Here is a 16546-nt window from a genome sequence, read left to right as displayed (position 1 = left end):
TAACCTACAACCTAGATTACTCTACCCAGCAAGGATCTCATTCAGATATGAAGGAGAACTCAAAAGCTTTACAGACAAGCAAAAGCTGAGAGAATTCAGCACCACCAAACCAGCTCTTCAACAAATACTAAAGGATCTTCTCTAGACAGGAAACACAGAAAGGTTGTATAAACGTGAACCCCAAACAACAAAATAAATGGCAATGGGACCATACCTATCAATAATTACCTTAAATGTAAATGGGTTGAATGCCCCAACCAAAAGACAAAGGCTGGCTGAATGGATACAAAAGCAAGACCCCTATATATGCTGTCTACAAGAGACCCACCTCAAAGCAAGAGACACATACAGACTAAAAGTGAAGGACTGGAAAAAAATATTCCACGCAAACGGAGACCAAAAGAAAGCAGGAGTCGCAATACTCATATCAGATAAAATAGACTTTCAAATAAAGGCTGTGAAAACAGACAAAGATGGACACTACATAATGCTCAAAGGATCAATCCAAGAAGAAGATATAACAATTATAAATATATGTGCACCCAACATAGGAGCACCGCAATATGTAAGGCAAACACTAACGAGTATGAAAGAGGAAATTAATAGTAACACAATAATAGTGGGAGACTTTAATACCCCACTCACAACTATGGATAGATCAACTAAACAGAAAATGAACAAGGAAACACAAACTTTAAAGGACACAATGGACCAGCTAGACCTTATTGACATCTATAGGACGTTTCACCCCAAAACAATCAACTTCACCTTTTTCTCAAGTGCACACGGAACCTTCTCCAGAATAGATCACATCCTGGGCCATAAATCTAGTCTTGGTAAATTCAAAAAGATTGAAATCATTCCAGTCATCTTTTCTGACCACAGTGCAGTAAGATTAGATCTCAATTACAGGAAAAAAATTATTAAAAATTCAAACATATGGAGGCTAAACAACACGCTTCTGAATAATCAACAAATCATAGAAGAAATCAAGAAAGAAATCAAAATATGCATAGAAATGAATGAAAATGAAAACACAACAACCCAAAACCTACGGGACACTGTAAAAGCAGTGCTAAGGGGAAGATTCATAGCATTACAGGCCTACCTCAAGAAACAAGAAAAAAGTCAAATAAATAACCTAACTCTACACCTAAAGCAACTAGAGAAGCAAGAAATGAAGAACCCCAGGGTTAGTAGAAGGAAAGAAATCTTAAAAATTAGGGCAGAAATAAATGCAAAAGAAACTAAAGAGACCATAGCAAAAATCAACAAAGCTAAAAGCTGTTTTTTTGAAAAAATAAACAAAATTGACAAACCATTAGCAAGACTCATTAAGCAACAAAGGGAGAAGAACCAAATTAACAAAATTAGAAACGAAAATGGAGAGATCACAACAGACAATACTGAAATACAAAGGATCATAAGAGACTACTACCAGCAGCTCTATGCCAATAAAATGGACAACTTGGAAGAAATGGACAAGTTCTTAGAGAAGTATAACTTTCCAAAACTGAATCAGGAAGAAATAGAAGATCTTAACAAACCCATCACAAGCAAGGAAATCGAAACTGGAATCAGAAATCTTCCAGCAAACAAAAGCCCAGGACCAGATGGCTTCACAGCTGAATTCTACCAAAAATTTAGAGAAGAGCTAACACCTATCTTACTCAAACTCTTCCAGAAAATTGCAGAAGAAGGTAAACTTCCAAACTCATTCTATGAGGCCACCATCACCCTAATTCCAAAACCAGACAAAGATGCCACAAAAAAAGAGAACTACAGGCCAATATCACTGATGAACATAGATGCAAAAATCCTTAACAAAATTCTAGCAAACAGAATTCAACAACATATTAAAAAAATCATACACCATGACCAAGTCAGCTTTATCCCAGGAATGCAAGGATTCTTTAATATCCGCAAATCAATCAATGTAATACACCACATTAACAAATTGAAAGATAAAAACCATATGATTATCTCAATAGATGCAGAAAAAGCCTTTGACAAAATTCAACATCCATTTATGATTAAAACTCTCCAGAAAGCAGGAATAGAAGGAACATACCTCAACATAATAAAAGCTATATATCACAAACCCACAGCAAGCATCACCCTCAATGGTGAAAAATTGAAAGCATTTCCCCTGAAATCAGGAACAAGACAAGGGTGCCCACTCTCACCACTACTATTCAACATAGTTTTGGAAGTGTTGGCCACAGCAATCAGGGCAGAAAAAGAAGTAAAAGGAATCCAGATAGGAAAAGAAGAAGTGAAACTCTGTTTGCAGATGACATGATCCTCTACATAGAAAACCCTAAAGACTCTACCAGAAAATTACTAGAGCTAATCAACGAATACAGTACAGTTGCAGGATATAAAATTAACACACAGAAATCTCTTGCATTCCTATACACTAACAATGAGAAAACAGAAAGAGAAATTAAGGAAACGATACCATTCACCATTGCAACAAAAAGAATAAAATACTTAGGAGTATATCTACCTAAAGAAGCAAAAGACCTAAACATAGAAAACTATAAAATACTGATGAAAGAAATCAAAGAGGACACAAACAGATGGAGAAATATACCGTGTTCATGGATTGGAAGAATCAATATTGTCAAAATGGCTATACTACCCAAAGCAATCTATAGATTCAATGCAATCCCTATCAAACTACCAATGGTATTTTTCACAGAACTAGAACAAATAATTTCACAATTTGTATGGAAATACAAAAAACCTCAAATAGCCAAAGTAACCTTCAGAAAGAAGAATGGAACTGGAGGAATCAATCTGCCTGACTTCAGACTATACTACAAAGCCACAGTCATCAAGACAGTATGGTACTGGCACAAAGACAGAACTATAGATCAATGGAACAGAATAGAAAGCCCAGAGATGAATCCACGAACCTATGGTCACCTTATCTTCGACAAAGGAGGCAAGGATATACAATGGAAAAAAGACAACCTCTTTAACAAGTGGTGCTGGGAAAACTGGTCAACCACCTGTAAAAGAATGAAACTAGAACACTTTCTAACACCATACACAAAAATAAACTCAAAATGGATTAAAGATCTGAACGTAAGACCAGAAACTATCAAACTCCTAGAGGAGAACATAGGCAAAACACTCTCCGACATAAATCACAGCAGGATCCTCTATGACCCACCTCCCAGAATATTGGAGATAAAAGCAAAAATAAACAAATGGGACCAATGAAACTTAAAAGCTTTTGCACAACAAAGGAAACTATAAGCAAGGTGAAAAGACAGCCCTCAGATTGGGAGAAAATAATAGCAAATGAAGCAACAGACAAAGGATTAATCTCAAAAATATACAAGCAACTCCTGCAGCTCAATTCCAGAAAAACAAATGACCCAATCAAAAAATGGGCCAAAGAACTAAACAGACATTTCTCCAAGGAAGACATACAGATGGCAAAAAAAAACACATGAAAAGATGCTCAACATCACTCATTATCAGAGAAATGCAAATCAAAACCACAATGAGGTACCATTACATGCCAGTCAGGATGGCTGCTATCCAAAAGTCTATAAGCAATAAATGCTGGAGAGGGTGTGGAGAAAAGGGAACCCTCTTACACTGTTGGTGGGAATGCAAATTAGTACAGCCACTATGGAAAACAGTGTGGAGATTTCTTAAAAAGCTGGAAATAGATATGCCATATGACCCAGCAATACCACTTCTAGGCATACACACTGAGGAAACCAGATCTGAAAGAGACACGTGCACCCCAACGTTCATCGCAGCACTGTTTATAATAGCCAGGACATGGAAGCAACCCAGATGCCCATCAGCAGACGAATGGATGAGGAAGCTGTGGTACAGATACACCATGAAATATTACTCAGCCATTAAAAAGAATTCATTTGAATCAGTTCTAATGAGATGGGTGAAACTGGAGCCCATTATACAGAGCGAAGTAAGCCAGAAAGATAAAGACCATTACAGTATACTAACACATATATATGGACTTTAGAAAGATGGTAACGATAACCCTATATGCAAAAAAAGAGAAAGAGACTCAGATGTATAGAACAGACTTGTGGACTCTGTGGGAGAAGGCGAGGGTGGGATGTTTCAAGAGAACAGCATCGAAACATGTATATCTAGGGTGAAACAGATCACCAGTCCAGGTTGGATGCATGAGACAAGTGCTCAGGCCTGGTGCACTGGGAAGATCCAGAGGGATGGGGTGGAGAGGGAGGTGGGAGGGGGGACCGGGATGGGGAATACATGTAAATCCATGGCTAATTCATTTCAATGTATGACAAAAACCACTGCAATGTTGTAAAGTAATTAGCCTCCAACTAATAAAAATAAATGGAAAAAAAAAAAACAGAATGACATGTATTCAACATCAGTCGTGTTACAAGACATGCAAATTAGATCTGTAGTAAGATACCATGTTTTAACTTATTACATGGGCCAAAAAGAAAAATATGACAAGACGCTGTTCTGTCTTGAGTATGCTGAAAACAGGCATTCTTATACAATTGAAAAAACCCACAAAGAAGGCCATTTTGCTATAACAATCAAAAATCAACCCAGGAATGGAACCCAGGTCTCCTGCATTGCAGGTGGATTCATTACCATCTGAGCCACCAGGGAAGCCTGGAAATGTCTTAAATGTCTGTTAACAGGGGGATGGTTATATTGTGATATATCCATATAATTGAATAAGATTCATCCTTGAAAAGAATGAGGCAACTTCTTACATTTATTTATTTAATTATCTATACATCACTAAGATTTATTAATAAATGAGAAAAGTGTTAGAAGTTTAGAAATGGATACAGCAGTGTGTGTGTGTGTGTCTGTGTGTGTGTGTGTGTGTGTCCTTGTAGCTGCCCTTGGAAAGGGTATATGGGAGATTCAGGTCAAAATTGGAGGGCATGTATTCTCTTTCAAAAGATTTTTACAAAATATAATATTCACACAAAAATTCATGCAACCTAAATATTTGGCCTAACTAATTATTCAAGGCAAATACCTACCTAATTCCCACTCTGGTCTGGAAACAGAACATTGCCAGCTCTTTGCCCAGGAGCCTCCTCATGCCTGAGGTCAAAGAGTTGGACACGACTGGGCGACTGAACAACAACCACCTGGTACACTAGCCAAGGACTTCTCTTGGGTATTTTCTAGAAGAGTTTCTTCATACGGTCTACACATGCTTTGATGAAGAAAGCTAAAATGTTTTCCAAAGTGACTGTACCAGTTTACACTCCCACCAGCAGTCTATGGACTGCTGATATGAGCTAATACATTAGCAACTATATGTGCTGAGATGACTATATGAGCTACTGATACAAACTCTTTAGCCATTCTGGTGGAGGTATGGTAGGATTACATTGTGGTTTCACTTTTGCCTTTCCCTGATTTCCCTGCATTACCCTGAGTACCGTCTCAGGCGGTGCTAGCCATCTGGATTTCTTCCTTTGTCACACACCTATTCAAATAACCCCTCTGACTACAGGGTCATCTGCTTTTTCTTACTGTTCTACTGTCCTTTATGCATCCTGGGTACAAGTCCTCTGTTGTCTGTCTCTTCTTCCACTCTGCGGCTTGTGATTCTCTTTTCAATGGAAATAAGTTATCATCGAAGTCAGGAGAGTAATTACCTTTGGAAGTAGGGAAATTCTGGAATGCTAACGATGGACATTTTCTAGACCTACACAGTGAAAAATTACTGAGCTGTACATGTCTGTTTTGCACACTTTTCTGTACATATGTTATATTTCACAACAAAGATATTTTTTAAAAGATAGGCTCAATCTAGGACCCACTAACTCCATCCCTATGAGTACAGTCAAGAGAGGGTGGACACACATACATGACATGAACAAAAACGTTCATGGCAGCATGGTTTATAACTCACATTCTATTTTACCAAAAGATTTAAAATGACCAAAAACTGATAAGAATTTGTTTTATGGGATACCTTTCCTGAACTAAAAAAAGAAAAAATAACAGTGTGCACTCAAATGCTTTTACTTACATAAAGAAATTCATGCAGAGAAAACTAACTTGGTTATATGTATTAAAGAGAGGTAAACAGCGAGTTCCCTGGCGGTCCAGTGGTTAAGACTCTATGCTTCCACTGCAGGGGGCGTGGGTTCAATCCCTGGTCAGGGAACTAAGATGCCACATGCCCTATGGTGCAGCCAAAAACTAAATAAAAATAAAAAATAAAGAGATGTGAATTGATAGGAAAAATATGAGAGAATTTAAACTGTATATAGCTTTTCATATTTTAAAATGTTATATAGATTTAAAATTTTTATTTTTCAGCCATCTGACTATATTGTCATTTAAAAATTAAATTTAAAAACTATTATATTAGTAGTTGAATAATATTAGTATATTAGTAGTAGAATGATAAGATACTAAACAAAAATTCTGAAAAGAAAAAGAGCTATTTAAAACAAAAACATGGGCTTCCCTGGTGGCTCAGTGGTAAAGAATTCACCTGCCATGGCTAATATTAATAAAATTAAAAAAAAAAAAAAAAAGAATTCACCTGCCATTGCAGGAGACATGGGTTCAATCCCCGGTCCAGGAAGATTCCACATGCCACAAGGCAACTAGGCCTGTATGCCACAACTACTGAGCCTGTGCTCTAGAGCCCAGGAACTGCAGCTACTGAAGCCCATGCACCCTAGATCCCCTCCTCCACAGCAAGAGAGGCCACTGCAATGACAAGCCCGAGCACTGCGAGTAGAGAGTAGCCCCCACTCGCTGCAACTACAGAAAGCCCTTGTGAAGCAACAAAGACCCAACACAGCCTAAACAAATAAATAAATAAAATTATATATAAAAAAAATACGTATAGTTGTTATCATAATAGATGCCATCTTGGGCTTCCGCACTGACCCTGCCTAGGGCTATACTGTGTAGTAAGTCTCTTCTCTGTCACCAAGGGCTTTGTATGGATAGTTAATAGATATTGCTTAATGATCATTAGATCCTGTGGCCTCTAGGCTCTATTGGTCTTTAAATAATAATGAAGACCTTCACTGAGGTATTCCCAGTGCCCATAACACTACTTGCCATTCATAAATCTTGACTTAGGAATGCACATACCCCACCCAGACCCTAGGTTAACTGTGAAATTGTCCCAGTCGTCCCTCAGCTGTGTAGGAGGCAGCTGTGAATGCTTCTGGTTGATCGACCCCCTGATCCCACACTGTGAGTAAGTTACCTATAACAATAAACTGATCCATTGATTATATGGAGTTGCCTGCCTCATTTTTCAGTCTCAAGATACCATCCCAGTATCTTGAGTATCCCTCCATCTTCCAAAAATATAGAGTAGCATTAATGAGAAGACACAGAAGATGATTTGGGAGATAAAGTTTAAAAAAAAAAAAACTTTTAGGAAGGAGAGCAAAGAGAAAGAAATGGAAATCAGTAGAGCAAAGGATTTAAAATATGGAGGATCAACAACTGAAATAACAGATTTTTTGAAAAGCAGAAAAAAAATGTGTGTATGAGTGGGAAAAGGACTAGACTGGAAACAGGTTTGTAAAATTCTACACAAAAATTCCAACCTAGAATTCTACACTCAGCCAAAAAAATAAATTTATTATCAGGGCCAAATAAACATATTTCCATGGTATTTATTACTTTTTATTTCTATAAAGGTATTTATACTGTTGGTCCTTTAATGGACCGGAACCTGGTGGTCCGGAGTCGACGATAAGAAAGTAAGAGAGAGGAAGAGGCTGATAGCGCTTGTTGGTCCTTTAATGGACCGGAACCTGGTGGTCCGGAGAGAAGAGAGGCTGATATCCCCTGGTTTACGCGGAAAGCCAATAGAGCCCTGTTCTTAGGGCTCGCGCTGCTGCGCGGAGGCACCGGGCGCCCTCTCGAGTGGGTGAAGGCGCAGTGCGCCTTCTCGAGAGGGTCTTAGAAGCCCAGGCAAGAAAGTGAGCTCAGCTGGCCTCCCCGCTCCAAGGAATTAGCGAGAGCGTGAGCGTGAGCGAGAGCCCAAAGCTCTGATGGAGCAAAGGTGTTTTAATCAGCATGGCGTGGGCATATACACTGTCTTACAAGGTGGTTACTCTCACCAAAGACAAAGATTAAAATTCCAGACTTACAAAACATAAGATGATCCCTATCAAAGAGAGTTGCAAACAATCACCTTTTACCATTTGGCTCATAAAAAGGAAGAGGGTACTTATCACTGTAATGAGAAATGCCTGGATTCCTCAGCCCCGGGAAAGGCGTGCCTCTCCTCTTAATTCCTGAATATTCAGGAATCAGTAAGGGCCAGAGGGTTCCTGACAGATCCAAAACAGCACACAGGAAGCCTCTTGTTAAATGCTTCCTGACATTATACAATTATATATATTACATAAATACATTTTACATGACATTTTCAGATGTGCAAAGCTTTGTGAAGTTCACTTGTCATGCATCCATTTTCAAGGACATACTGAAGGATGTGCCCCACCCCCCAAATTAGGGGGTAAACCAAGAAAGAGGAAGACACAGGATCTAGGAAACAGGAAGGAAAAAACTGGATTCTCAGGGAAGGGAATCTGATACAAGACAGAGGTAAAAAGGATTTCCTGATATATAGCACACAGTAGACACCAAAATGATAGCTGTGCGTGAAGGTGAGAGAGCAACCAGACCAGCCTTCAGCAAGTCAACAAGGTCCAGGAGAGATTTTTTCAAAGAGGAGACACTGATACCCAGAGTTGAGATAGCACTCCCCACTATTACTTGCTGTGTTAACTTGGGCCAGATAGTTTTTCTCTATGCCCCAGTTTCCTCTTGAAGAAGGAAATGGCAATCCACTCCAGCATTCTCGCCTGGAAAATTTCATGGAGAGAGGAGCCTGGGGGGCTATAGTTCATGGAGCTTCAAAGAGCTGAATAAATCACAGCAGGATCCTCTATGACCCACCTCCCAGAATATTGGAAATAAAAGCAAAAATAAACAAATGGGATCTAATTAAACTTAAAAGCTTTTGCACAACCAAGGAAACTATAAGCAAGGTGAAAAGACAGCCTTCAGAATGGGAGAATAGCAAATGAAGAAACAGACAAAGGATTAATCTCAAGAATATACAAGCAACTCCTGCAGCTCAATTTCAGAAAAATAAATAACCCAATCAAAAAATGGGCCAAAGATCTAAACAGACATTTCTCCAAAGAAGACATACAGATGGCTAAAAAACACATTAAAGGATGCTCAATATCACTCATTATCAGAGAAATGCAAATCAAAACCTCAGTGAGGTACCATTACACGCCAGTCAGAATGGCTGCTATCCAAAAGTCTACAAGCAATAAATGCTGGAGAGGGTGTGGAGAAAAGGGAACCCTCTTACACTGTTGGTGGGAATGCAAACTAGTACAGCCGCTATGGAGAACAGTGTGGAGATTTCTTAAAAAACTGGAATTAGAACTGCCATATGACCCAGCAATCCCACTTCTGGGCATACACACCGAGGAAACCAGATCTGAAAGAGACACGTGCACCCCAATGTTCATCGCAGCACTGTTTCTAATAGCCAGGACATGGAAGCAACCTAGATGCCCATCAGCAGACGAATGGATGAGGAAACTGTGGTACATATACACCATGGAATATTACTCAGCCATTAAAAAGAATTCATTTGAATCAGTTCTAATGAGATGGATGAAACTGGAGCCCATTATACAGAGTGAAGTAAGCCAGAAAGATAAAGACCATTACAGTATACTAACACATATATATGGAATTTAGAAAGATGGTAACGATAACCCTATATGCAAAACAGAAAAAGAGACTCAGATGTATAGAACAGACTTGTGGACTCTGTGGGAGAAGGCGAGGGTGGGATGTTTCAAGAGAACAGCATCGAAACATGTATATTATCTAGGGTGAAACAGATCACCAGCCCAGGTTGGATGCATGAGACAAGTGCTCGGACTGGTGCACTGGGAAGACCCAGAGGGATCAGGCAGAGAGGGAGGTGGGAGGGGGGATCGGGATGGGGAACACATGTAAATCCATGGCTGATTCATGTCAATGTATGGCAAAAACCACTACAATATAAAATAAATAAATAAATTAAAAAAATAAAGGTAGGAAATAAAGTGTTATTAATATTCTAGAAAAAAAAAGAGTTGGATACGACTCAGCAACTAAATAACAAACAACAGTTTCCCCTTATAGAAAATGAGAATAGCAATGGTACCTACTTCTCCAGATTGCAACAAAGATGAGTTAGTAGATGTAGTGTGTGTTTAACAGTGCTGGGCTCATAGTAAACCTGCTATGAGTATTTATAAGTAATTATTTACAAGTAATGTCGCTATGTGTGTGTCTGACTCATTGCAACCCCATGGACTGTAGCCCACCAGGTTCCTCTGTCCATGGGATTCTCAAGGCAAGAATACTGGAGTGGGTTGCCAGTCCTCTTCTCCAGGGGATATGCCTGACCAAGGAATTGAAACTGAGTCTCACATTGCAGGCAGATTCTTTAACGTCTATGTCTGAACATACAGAGAGGAGATTTCAATAACTAGAAAGAATTTGGAGTTGAATTATTGATATGTATACAGTAAAGCAAAGAAATGATCAATCCATTGAAAAACAATTAATTACAGGGAAAAGTAAAAGTTGTCAAGAAACAGTGAGCATGGATACTACATGACTCAACTATAAACAGTTGCAATAATAAACACAATAGATCTAATAATCAGAACAGTGATAGGTAGAGGCAAATGTGTATACGAGTGGAGGCGCGTGGAAAAGCTAAATCTCTACCTTCCATAGTGGAAAGTCAATAGATAATGTTCAAAACTAAAAAGAAATCCATTAAAAAGTTTAAGAGAGCTTGCTTCTAGGGAGCTGGAATCTGGGAGAAACAAATCAGGGAAGAGTCATTGTTTTAAGAAGACTTTGACCCTTTTGGCTCTCTGAGCTGCACCATGGCGGTCGGCAAGAACAAGCGCCTTACGAAAGGAGGCAAAAAGGGAGCCAAGAAGAAAGTGGTTGACCCATTTTCTAAAAAAGATTGGTATGATGTGAAAGCACCAGCTATGTTCAATATAAGGAATATTGGGAAAACATTGGTCACGAGAACTCAAGGAACCAAAATCGCGTCTGATGGCCTCAAAGGTCGTGTTTTTGAAGTGAGTCTTGCTGATCTGCAGAATGATGAAGTAGCATTTAGAAAATTCAAGCTAATTACTGAGGATGTTCAGGGCAAAAACTGCCTGACTAATTTTCATGGTATGGATCTTACCCGTGACAAAATGTGCTCCATGGTCAAAAAATGGCAGACCATGATTGAAGCTCACGTTGATGTCAAGACTACCGATGGTTACTTGCTTCGTCTGTTCTGTGTGGGTTTTACTAAAAAGCGCAACAATCAGATCCGGAAGACCTCTTACGCCCAGCACCAGCAGGTGCGCCAGATCCGTAAGAAGATGATGGAGATCATGACCCGAGAGGTGCAGACAAACGACTTGAAAGAGGTGGTCAATAAATTGATTCCAGATAGCATTGGAAAAGACATAGAAAAGGCTTGCCAATCTATTTATCCGCTCCATGATGTCTTCGTTAGAAAAGTAAAAATGCTGAAGAAGCCCAAATTTGAATTGGGAAAACTCATGGAGCTACATGGTGAAGGTAGTAGTTCTGGAAAAGCTACTGGGGACGAGACAGGTGCTAAAGTTGAACGAGCTGATGGATACGAACCACCAGTCCAAGAATCGGTTTAAAATGCAGACTCTTAATGGTGACAAATAAAAGATCTTATTTGTGGTTAAAAAAAAAAAAAGAAGAAGACTTTGAGAACTCTTTGGCACCTTTTGTCACTTATAACTAAACTAGAAGCTAATTTCAAATTACAAAGTGGCAAAAAATATTCACAGAAATACTGGGTTAACCAAAAAGTTCATTTGGGTTTTTTCCATAACATCGTACAGAAAACCTCGAACAAACTTTTTGGCCAACCCAATATATAAGAATGATAAAAGGTTATTAACCTTACTCTTCAAAAAACCTCTGTAAAAATCCTTAACTTAATATAAATAAATCAACAATGGACAGAAAGAAATTCACATACATAAATCAGCAATAAAAATCCCCTGATTACATTGCCTGATTTAAAAAAAAAAGCCATACAAATTAAAATAATGAGATATTATCTTTCATTCTGGAGAATTTCTGTCCCTGGGTGCCTCTTCCTACTCCTTACCTCACAGGAGTTGTCACGTCCCCCTGTAGTCAGGGTCAGGGACGGCCCAGCATCACTCCGATTGCCTGGCATCTTCCTGCTGGGCTTTACCCCCAGGTTCTCTTGCTGACAACTCTGCTCTTCCCAGGAACCCGAGGTCAGGTGGGCACGTGTGGACTTAACCACAGCTGCTGATGCTGGAAATGGAAGATCCTGCAGCCTTCACCACAGGGTCTGTCCCAAGGGCTCAGCAGAGATTCCAAGAAACCTGGAAAGACAGTGTTCACGTGGTCAGTTATCCTGCACTCACCCCACAAGTGCTTCCTGAGAGCACCAAAGGATTGTTCATGGCACGGAATACTGTGGAGTAGACAGTCACATCAACCTATTCAACCTATTGAACCTATTCACATCGACCTATTCGAGTCCTTCATCAAAAGGGAATGAGTGTGACCATGACACTTAGACTAAAACTAACTAACAAAAGCTTCATTTCTAGCTCTGTCATCCTTTAGCTATATGAATATGAAAATGTTTCTTCAGGTTTTCTTTCCCTAAAGCAAATCAAACATATTTATTTCAAGGGACTGTGAGAATTAAATGAGTTGATGTTTTTAAGGAACTCAGCAACAGACTGGCCCAGATAAATATTTAATTCATATTAGCAAGTACAGTTATTACAAGGAATCATGTAATATGAAGAAGGAGGTATCTCATTTAACGTGCACATCAATCACATTATTTTGTGTACTGCTGTAATTATTATTATCTCACAGTATGCATATAGAAACAGAGGTTCTGAGATGTTAAATTGAAGTCAGTCTACCTGGCTTCAAAGCTCACATTCTCAGTGGTATACCACATGGTACCTTATATGCGGGAGGCTCAAAATAAACATGGTTCTATTATTAAACAGATGTTGAAAACATTATAATTTGGAAAAAATATTAAGTAAAGTTATCTTAAGACAGAAGATATATGCCATAAGGAAATTACTAACAGTCTGGGACTAAAATTTTTAATTACCACAAAAACATCCAGAAGGAAAAACTGTTTCTCCTGTTGAGGGAACTAGGGAGGGGAAGGTGTCTCCCTGTCCAAGCTGAGGCACAATTTCATTATGATCAACTAATCCAGGCACTACAGATTTAGTCATCCTTGCTGGGAAAGGGAAAGTACCAAAAAACTGAGGAGGAACTTAAGAGAAGTTAAGAAACAAGATGAAAAAGAAACAAGAAAGTAAACAAAATAAAAAGTAAAATAAAATGAAAAGTATGAATAGGTTAAATTTTAAACACGTAAAGATGACGTTGTGTCAGAGAAAGAGAGAATATGCTTTCTTTTCTTATGCTTATAGAACTTTTTACACAATTCTATCAAATAACATGGCCAGAAAAAAACCTGGTAGATGTCTGAATGTTATAGTATAAGATGTTATACTGTAGTATATACTTATATACTATAGGTATATATAGTATATAAGCATATAGTATATAAGATGTTATCTTATAGTATAAGAGGTTCAACGTCATTATGCCTTAGGAAATACAATGAAAACCATAATGTTCTATTCAGTAGCAAACCATTTCATATACACTAGGATGGCTAAAAAAAAGACAGTAGCTAACGTTGGTGAGATGTGAATAAATTTGAGCTCTCAGACATTACTGGTAAAATTTTTAAATGGTACAGCCACTCTGAAAAATAGGTTGGCAGTTCCTGAAAATGCTACCCATATACAGTCATCGTATGACCCAGCAGTTCTACTCCTACTATCTACCAAGAGAAATGAAAGGCCATGTCCACTCCAGAACTTGTGCACAAATATTCACAGCAGTATTAGTCATAGTAGCCAAAAAGAGGAAACCACTTAAATGTCGACCAACTGATGAACAGATAAACAAATTTTGGTGTGTGCATACAATGGAATGTTATTTGACAATAAAAAAAGAAGTACCAATACATGCTATAACATAAATGAACCTTGAAATCATTATCTTAAGGGAAAGAAGTCAGTCACAAAAGACCACATATTTTATGATTCCATATATATGAAATGTCCAGAATAGGCAAACACATGAGACAGAAAACTGATCAGAAGGTCCCTAGGGCTGGGGATGTAGGGTGGCATGAATGATGAATGTCTGCTAATGCGTGAAAAGTTTCTTTCTGGGGTACTGAAAACATTCTAAAATTATACTGTGGTGTTGACTAAACAATTCTGTGAATGTACTAAAAATCACTGAACCGTACACTTCAAATTGATGAATTTTAAGGTATTGAATATATATATATGTATGTCTCTTTTATAGAACTAAATAAATAAATCTGCTTTAAAAGAAAAAGAAAGTGAAAGTCGCTCAGTCGTGCCTAACTCTTTGCGACCACATGGACTATCCAGTCCACGGAATTCTCCAGGCCAGAATACTGGAGTCGGTAGCCTTTCCCTTCTCCAGGGGATCTCTCCAACCCAGGGATCGAACCCAGGTCTCCCACATTGCAGGCAGATTCTTTACCCGCTGAGCCACAAGGGAAAAAGAAAAAAGAAAAAGAACACTTTCCTAAATAACCCAGGATCAAAGTCAGAAATCAATACAAAGGCTACACAACTTTTACCAGAAGTCATGGGACATGCTAAAGTTGTATACAGAGTGAGATGTATATATTTTAATGGCTTTATTTTTAATTAAAAATAAATATAACAGGTGCAGATGGCATCACCTGGAGCTTGAGCAGCTGCATGAGGGTATCAAAGACCATGGCCATGGACAAACTAAGAGGGCAGAAGTCCAAGAATGTATTCCATAGAGCCAGCCAAAAAACTTTAAGGTAAAAAATACAGCAAAACCAGTTACCACTAATTTAAAGAAAATAAATATTGTGAGAGATGAAAAATCTAATAGAGTGGGAAAATCTTCTGTAGGTATACAAAAGGAGCTTGCACATTTCTCAAAAAGTTTTTATCTTTAATCTCTACAGAAACAGCTGATTTTTCAGCAGTGTCGTAAAAATGAACCAGTTAACAGTGGTGAAGCCACAAGATTAATGGCTCAGCTGTAATACACTGGTGATGTATCAAATTGCCCCCAAAGACCAACAAAGTAAATATTCTATACAAATACATAAAACAAAAGAGATACACATGTCTTTTTCAACCCTGGTATCCTCAGTGTATATGAGGTGGATGAACCTAGAACCTATTATACAGAGTGAAGTGAGTCAGAAAGAGAAAGGATAAATATCGTATTCTAACACACATATACAGAATCTAGAAAAATGGTTCTGAAGAATTTATTTACAGGGCAGCAATGGAGAAACAGACATAGAGAATAGACTTATGGACATGGGGAGAGGGGAGGAGAGGGTGAGATGTATGGAAAGAGTAACACGGAAACTTACATTACCATATGTAAAATAGACAGCCAATGGGAATTTGCTGTATGGCTCAGGAAACTCAAACAGGGTCTCTGTATCAACCTAGAGAGGTGGGATGGGGAGGGAGATGGGAGGGAGGTTCAAAAGGGAGGGGATGCATGTATACCTATCTATGGCTGATTCATGTTGAGGTTTGACAGAAAACAACAAAATTCTGTAAAGCAATTACCCTTCAATAAAATAATAAATAAGAAAAAATGAACAAGAACAAAAGAGAGCTAAGTATTCACTCTAAAACATAGGAAAAAAAACACAATTAAGAAACCCCCCCAAAGGAAAACAGTAATTAAGAAAAGCCCTAAATAAATCAAAAGAATATAATAGGAGTTTAAAGAAAACAAAGAGCTGATCCTTTAAAACGACCAATGTCACAGATAACTCCCTAGCAAATGAGATAAAGAAGAGTTAAAAGACATATATATTCACACACACACACACATATACAGAGAGAGAAGACAGAATGCGAATCATTCCCAGATAAGGCAGTGTTTCAAAGTAGTTATTGTAGGATATTATGCATAACTGTATAGCAACATAGTTTATATTGATGTGAAACAGGTGCTTCCCTAGCAGAATTTAAATTTACAAACTTAATACAGGAAAATACAGATGGAACAGAATAATGCATGTGGAAGAGACCGGGGAGGGGGTGGGGCGCAGGGAAATGACATATAACAACAAATACAAATAGAAAGACTCAAAGTTAAAAAGAAAAGGCACGGTCCACAGATCTCAGGGCCTAAGGAACAACTGTAGTGAATTCTCTGGGTTTCCTTTTCCCTCACATGTATCACAAACAGGCCACTAGAGAAGCTTATAACTCAGAACCATCAACAGGCACAGACAACAAAGCTCTAAGAAAAGCCTGCACCCCTTAATCAAAGGACCAACAAA

The 16546-nt window shown here is 38.4% G+C and overlaps 1 protein-coding gene and 1 pseudogene across 1 annotated transcript; both read left to right on the top strand.

Annotated features, from left to right (window-relative positions):
* The first annotated feature begins 10938 nt into the window (after positions 1 to 10938).
* Positions 10939 to 11801, top strand: LOC110123345 (small ribosomal subunit protein eS1). Its single transcript, XM_070463181.1, has one exon. The coding sequence runs from the start codon at positions 10965 to 10967 to the stop codon at positions 11757 to 11759; it is 795 nt and encodes a 264-aa protein (XP_070319282.1). The 5' UTR covers positions 10939 to 10964; the 3' UTR covers positions 11760 to 11801.
* A 3174-nt stretch (positions 11802 to 14975) lies between these two features.
* On the top strand, positions 14976 to 15277 carry LOC110123346 (ribosomal biogenesis factor-like; annotated as a pseudogene).
* Positions 15278 to 16546: the final 1269 nt, after the last annotated feature.

This window comes from Odocoileus virginianus, unplaced genomic scaffold, assembly GCF_023699985.2.
Source record: "Odocoileus virginianus isolate 20LAN1187 ecotype Illinois unplaced genomic scaffold, Ovbor_1.2 Unplaced_Scaffold_38, whole genome shotgun sequence".
Taxonomy (NCBI): domain Eukaryota; kingdom Metazoa; phylum Chordata; class Mammalia; order Artiodactyla; family Cervidae; genus Odocoileus; species Odocoileus virginianus.
The sequence above is the reverse complement of the archived record's forward strand: the minus strand, read 5'-3'. Positions and strand labels throughout refer to the sequence as shown.

Coding starts and splice junctions, on each gene's coding strand:
- LOC110123345 (XM_070463181.1), top strand. CDS start 10,965: ATGGCGGTCGGCAAGAACAAGCGCCTTACGAAAGGAGGCAAAAAGGGA.